The sequence below is a fragment of the Morone saxatilis genome, unplaced genomic scaffold (genome assembly GCF_004916995.1).
Source record: "Morone saxatilis isolate NCDOM2014 unplaced genomic scaffold, NCSU_SB_2.0 Contig17, whole genome shotgun sequence".
NCBI classification, from domain to species: domain Eukaryota; kingdom Metazoa; phylum Chordata; class Actinopteri; family Moronidae; genus Morone; species Morone saxatilis.
In genome coordinates, this window is record NW_023339729.1 from 13,557,682 (window position 1) to 13,564,658 (window position 6,977).

Sequence of the window (6,977 nt, forward strand, 5' to 3'; positions counted from 1 at the left end):
TTGAGGCAGTAACTTTTTCAACACTGTGTGGGACAGCTGAGCTCAGTGCTGTAAGTGAGGGGGAAAAGGAGTAGTAGGTGGCCACCTAGTGGATGAAGGATTGTTTATACAAGTGGGTCCCAACACTGTGTAAACCCCCTAAAACAAAGCAACTTCTACTAGCCACACTTGTTACCACTACCGTTGTGATCAGTTCAACCACAGATGACCATAAATTTTGTCTTTTAGAGGTATCAAGGAGTATTTTGTTCGAAAAAGGTAAAGATTAGATGAATTTCTATAAAAATAGATATTTCTTGTTTCACCCTGCAACCCCTCAGATTTATCTTGTGACTCTTTGCCCTGACACTAAGGATGGGAACCAGTGCTTTAACGTTCCCTGTGTAAAAAGCTGTTATGTGTTCATACCCCATACCTTTTCATACTCTCTTATACACATCTTCTACTTCCTTTGTTCATACCAATAACTTGCGTGTGTGTGTCTGTAAAGTATTTTTCAACTCAAGATCAGTGAGAATCAAGACTTAAATGTAAATCTGCTGTTGTTGTTTAAAGACTAATTTTTCTTTTTTTTTCCTCTCCACAGTCCTGGTTCCTCTGACAAGGCCTCTATGAATCAAGAGCTAAAAATGTGTCATGAAAATTGGAAATTTGAAAAACAAACACATCACCGCTGATTAAGAACAAACTGCTGACACTAAAAGGTCTTTCTTTCTCGCCAACACTATTCAAAGTACTACAACAGAACCCCAAACTCCCCCCTTCCCCCCCCACCCAACCCCAAGAGGACTCCCAAACCAACACAATTTGAACAGGAACGTTCGTCCCCCTTTATGCAGGAGGCTTCAATGAGATTGAGTGGACAGACTCAGAATGCAAGGAGGAGGAAAAGGAAAGATGAGGAACTGTCTCACACACACCACGAAATGTCAGAAAGGAAACACAATATGGCAACCTGACAAATGACCAATTATACATTTGTTGTTTCTTTTTTTATGATTTTTTCTTTTTTTTTTAATTTTGTCGTCTCCACAATGAAACTCCATGCATTGGCTGGGAGATCCAAAAAAGTAACTATTAGTGGTAAATGGTGAAGTTGGATGTGCAAGTTGAAAAGATCGACACCCAAATTGCACGCCTCTATATCTGCGTATTTTTTCCACGTACCTCTCTTCCAGGTGCATGGTCCCACCTGACCCACATCTTCACCCACCCCCCCTTACCACACCCCACCTGCAGCTCACTGCTGCTCAGGTTCCAGACGATAACCACAGCCACATGCCTGCGCGTCGCCACACTCTGCCGCTTCATTCGCTCAGCCCTGAGCCTCTTTACATTTCTGATTGGCCAATCATGGTGACACCATCTGATGGTGTGACATGTATATGCACTAAGTGGCTGGTCTTTGTTTACCTGTCAAAGTATCAGGGCGTCCTGCTGTGGGAGAAGTGATAGCCATGAGGCGAGTGCAAGCGAGTGAACACACGACAGACAGTCATAACACTAACTCTACATGTGCTCGTTCGTCCCCTCACCTATGCACTATTAATTTTTAATAAGGGATGAACAGTATTGCACATCGATGGTCAGACGAGCGATTAGAGAAGCGTGTCGAGGCTGGCTGCCACTGCAGGGATGTGGCTGTGCTAACATTCAAGTCTAGGCCCTGAACCACGCATGTTCACACACAAACACACACACACACACATGCACGCTTGCATACAGCACCTACAGACCATCTTCTCTAGAATAGTCTGTCACACAACTACTCATATATCATCTTGTTATTATTCATAGACATGGAATTTAATTTACAGTAATGCACACGCAGCATCAGCTTCATATTTTTAGCTTTCATTTTGTTTGTAGGTGTTTTCTTGCGATTTCCTTTTTTTTTTTTTTTGCCAGATTTGGTTTTGGTTTTGTCTCACTTGGATTGTTTTAACCTTATCTTGCATGTCATAACACTTTCTTCTTTAGTTTGCAGTAACATGTTAAGTATCACGCTCAAATTTCAGCGAAACAGTAACAGCAGTTTCTCAAATCTCTCACGTATGGACAGCACAGTTAACAACAGCTCATCACATGCATCCCTTGCATTGCTTCACCCTGTACCCCTTAGTCCAGTCACAGGAAACCCCAGAGGACTACATACACACAAACACACTCACACACACAGACGCACATATAAAATGCACACTAACACCACCAACAACCTGACATAAAATAATAAAGGGAAGCCTTTATATATTTGGTTCTCCAAACTGCCTTTGTTAATGGTTTTTCATTCACTTAAGATTTGTCTTTTTAATTTGAGATATTTTTTCTATGTAAATGTTCACATTGAAATTGCTATTGGTATTATTTTCATCATGACACAATCCAACAAAAGCCGACCTCACAAAATAACTGGACTGCCTAGCTGTTGGTTCTATTTTGCAGGGATAGTAAACAGGGTTGAGGCCCAGTTCTCAGCCTCTCTAGTAACATTAGCTCTATGTACTAAAACCATATATCAAGACTATAACAATATATGAAAGTGCCTCTGTATTCCCTTCATGCAATTAGTAATAAACTTGACTTCAGGTTCTCTTCCCACATATAAGCTAAAGCTACAGGGAATGGTAGCGTTGGTGCATGTGGAAACCATTGGCCTAGGACAGATCTTTATAGAGGACTGCAAACTTTTTTTTGTAAAGACAGAGAGAGAGATCTTATACATATATATTTATGATATATGCTCCTTTTTAACTTTTACTACATGAGCTTGTTGGCAGTCTAGTTATTTTCTGAACTCTCACCCCACCCCACCCCCACAACCCGTTTCAGTAACATCACCTTACTGTTACCAGTGCGGATCAAACGACACGCCATCGCCATCTGCAGCGCAGCATTATAATACCTAGATGAACATGTCAAAAATCGACAGTAGGTTTGAAGAAAAAAAAGTGTTTGTTTTTTGATGGAAAGTATTATTATTGAAAAATATGTGTCGATTGAGCCACGTGCAATGCATTGGGTAGATCATTGTGTTTGTCTGTTAGAGATTTTTAAGAAAGCTAAGAGAAAAGAGAAAAAAAATGTATTTGTTTCAAGTCCGTAAGCTCCGGGACTCTAAACTAGAGGGCCATGAAAATCCTAGTCTTTGTAAGTTGGGGGTATTTGTTTTTATTTCCTTTGTCTCTTTTTTAATGTTTTATGTGTAATCAGTTGTTTATAAAAATGTGGGAGGGCTGAAGGAAAAAAAATTCTACACAACTTGAGAAAAAGAATTCTCTATCATCAGATGAAAACTGGTGCTTTAACACTATAAAGTACATTCAGAACTATTGTAAATGAATGGTAATGAACAAAAATAACAGACCATTTAGGAAACAGCATTATTCCTCTCTCTATTTTTATTCTTCTTCTATTTGTATTGAGTGGGGGGAGAGGTTCCTATTCCTTAAGGTTGTGACACAAAAGGCATTTTGGTTCAACCTTTAGAAAAAAGAAAAAAAAAACCTATACTGTCAAGCCTAAGAAACTCTTCAAATAAGTTAAGTTACCCATGCACTGCCTGAAACTCACCAGCAAAAAAAACAACCCTCCCAATTTAAATCATTTTTATCACATACATTGGCATAAACACACGACAAGTTTCTCCCTGTTCTGCGGGAGATGCTTCACATCCAGAAATCTTTTATTCCCATGATCATTTTGACATGTTTCTGAATCTCGTGCTGGATAAAATTCAGCAGGTTGTGTTGAGACCCACATACAATGGAAAGAGTATTAGGTAAGGCCTTCTGTCTCCTGCACAGATAACAAAAGGGGGGGAAAAGTAGCTTGAAATCGGGCAAAAATATGAGGTCTGAACCATTTATGAAGCAGGCAGCAAGGTGAGCCTCTCCCCTGTTCCACCCCCTCCTCTGTAAATGACTCTTATAGTGCTTGTGCTGTAGTGTATAGTTTCCCAGCAGTTAAAGGTTGTCCCTTAAAAGTGCCTTTTGTTCACAGACTCCATTTTGTAATCCAGATCGCCCCTTTTTTTCGAAACGGCTCGAGGTAGCAGGTAGCCCCTGAGTGCCGCAAGGAGGCAAAAGGTCATCGCCCATTCAGCGCTCAGGGACAACTTTTACTTCCTCCGCCTTCGAAATGAATCCCCCTCCATTGTACCTCCCCTATATCCTCTCTTCCTTTTCAAAGCCGTATATATATATATATATATAGTACAAAAGGAAACTGGTGTGAATTAGTTCTTTACTTTTTATTGATAAATGATGACAAAAACTTTTTTTGAAAAGGCAAAAAAACTTGTTCTCGTTCAGCTCTTGCTTTTTTCTTCCCCTCTGTCTCCACTGTCTGTTTTCTCTTAGACACTGGAGTAGTCTGTAACTGTGTGTCCGTCACTCTCTGTCTCTCTCTCTCTCTCTCTCTATCTCTCTCTCTCTCTCTCTCCTGCCCTCTCCGCTGTTGGGAGGGAGAAAAAAAAAATTGCCGAAAAACTTTTGTCTGAGCAGAATGCAGTTAGCTCACATGTTATTCTTGTCTGTATGCTTCACATTGTATTACCATACCCATCTTCTTCAGCTTCTCCATTCAACAGCTAATGTAAGTGAACAAATTACGCTGATGGGCTTTTGGGGGTGTCCTTGGGTGGGTTAGGAAGGGATGACAGGGGTTCAGGGGTTTGGGTTAAAGAGGTTTAAGATTAACGGGGTTGAGAGGGCTGGATGAACTGCTTTGGGATGTTGGAAAGGGGCTGCTTTGACTAGGATAAGAGTTTGCTCTTTTGTTTTAGCTATTTATTTTTGGCTTTTTTTTATTTCCCCCATTTTTATTTGTTTTCCTTTTAATTTGGATTTCTTTGAATATTTGCTATCAGGGTATGCTGTCGTTTAGGCTCTCTTTGTGGATGCCTTGGACTGTAAATGAAAGCTACAAGCACCTTATAACCGGACTTGTCCTGCACGAGGCTGAAAGAGGGGGGTTGCATTTCCAGGACATATCCCACATCCATTCAAACCAATATTTTAAAGTATTATTGTTCTTGGTGGGCTTCACACAGTGAAACCCTCAGCAGTATTAGCCATTTACAACACACCAACCAGATAGATAAAAAGCCAGCATGAACCTGATCTCTCAGATTTCTTGAGGATTCAGGAAAGTCCCTCCATTTTTTCTCCTCTGACCACCTCATGCTGGACTGCTCCGTGTCTTTGTTCTGTTGTTTATTTTGTTCTTTATCTTCTTAAGCGTGTATGGTTATTGGTGTAATAGGCAGCACCCTACGCCCCCTGACTCCCAGCTCTGCTATGCCTCTGTCTACGCCCTCAGTGCAGCACCACTTCTTTGTGAGAACACCCCCAGAGCTCTAGGTGAAATGCATGTGTTAATTACAGTTTCTTTTCCATAAGAAGAAAAACACAGTTTGAGAAGAGCAGCGCCTGATTGAATAAAAAGGATGTTCTTGACTGTACCATCTTGCTGTGCCATGTCTTTCTTTCTATAAACAGGTGACTTAATAAAGACTCAGCTCTTAATGCCAGTATACTTGTCTTCATGTAACTAGTGCTGCATTACTATAAACTCTTAAAACGTTCCTGTTTGTAGACCAATCATGGTGAAAATTGGTGCTGTCTATGTGCTGCTTTCATCCTTCATTCTCAGTGAACTTGGGTTAAAACCACAGGTGGAGGAGGAGAGTGTATCAGCATGCAATGCAGTCAGAGGATGTGTCTTTTTTGTTAATACCACTCACACTAAAAGAGCAAAAAAGACAGTGTCTCCCATTAGGAGTCTGCCAGTCCGCCTCCACTTTGTTCCAAATTGAAATATGTCAACTTTTGGATGGGTTGCCATGAAAGTTGGTATACATATCCATGGTGCCCAGAGGATTAATGGACTGGTTGCACAGCAGACAATTTGACCAAATAACAGTAACAACGATCACTTCCATTAAGTGTACCAGTGACAGTGAACCAGCACTCACAACAGCAGGACCTCCCCTAAATAGTATGCAGCGATCATTAATAAACCTGTGAGTCCCCAGCTATAACATGTCAAAATGTCTGCTGCGGAACCAGTACACTTTGGTTATCCACTGACTTTTCATATAGCACCATCACCATGGTTTTGGTTTATGACTTTAGACATTCCCATCAGCCTCAGCTGCACTTTGTGTTTAGTGCTAATATGCAAATGTTTGCATGCTATACTGAGATTGTAAACATTAAAATTTGCTACACATCACCATGTTATCACTGTGACTGTGAGAATGTTAGACTCTTTGTTTACATCCTACGCATTTTAAAGCTTTAACAGTATTTATAAGTATTTGTAAGTTATAAGTATTTTTAAGGTTTTTTTTGAAACAGTGAAGCAAAGACAGTGTAGGTTTTCAAAGCAGACTTTAATTCATGGAAATATTATGGAAAGTGGCAAAAACTACATTCAGTCCAAATGTGCATTTAAGTAAACAAAAAAAAACATAACAAATTCCAGCATGGTAAAAGAATTTCTTTAAATAAATAGTGGCAACTGTATATACTCAAAGTGCTTTTACCCAGCCTTTATATTCATTTTGTGGTTATTTACAATAAGTTAATTAATTTTTTTTATAGCTATGTCCCTAAAATATCTTTTTAATCTCAGTTTGATTCAGAGTTTCTCAAAGGAACTATAAAGTAATTCGGAGTGTGTATGAAAAAAAGCAAAGCTCTAAATGCAGCTGCAAGTAATGATGATGATTGAAGGCTGAAATGATATCAAACAACAAACAACTCCGATGTGTTTCAGTGCAGTTGGGAACAGCATTTTGAAGTACCAATAAATGTTTGTTTTTAAAGGTCTAGTGTGTAACATTTAGGAGGATCTATTGACAGAAACGGAATATAATATCCATAGTTATCTTTTCATTAGTGTATAATCACCTGAAAATAAGAACTGTTGTTTTTTCGTTACCTTAGAATGAGCCGTTTTATCTACAGAGGGAG

At 39.6% G+C, this 6,977-nt stretch overlaps 1 protein-coding gene across 1 annotated transcript in view; it reads left to right on the forward strand.

Moving 5' to 3' along the window:
- Positions 1-5,461, forward strand: part of nfixa (nuclear factor I/Xa) — a 24,402-nt gene extending 18,941 nt beyond the window's left edge. Inside the window, exon 12 of the mRNA XM_035659644.1 lies at positions 587-5,461. Coding sequence (XP_035515537.1) covers positions 587-601 — 15 coding nt within the window. The 3' untranslated portion in view covers positions 602-5,461. The remainder of the gene's footprint in view (positions 1-586) is intronic.
- The last annotated feature ends 1,516 nt before the right edge of the window (positions 5,462-6,977 follow it).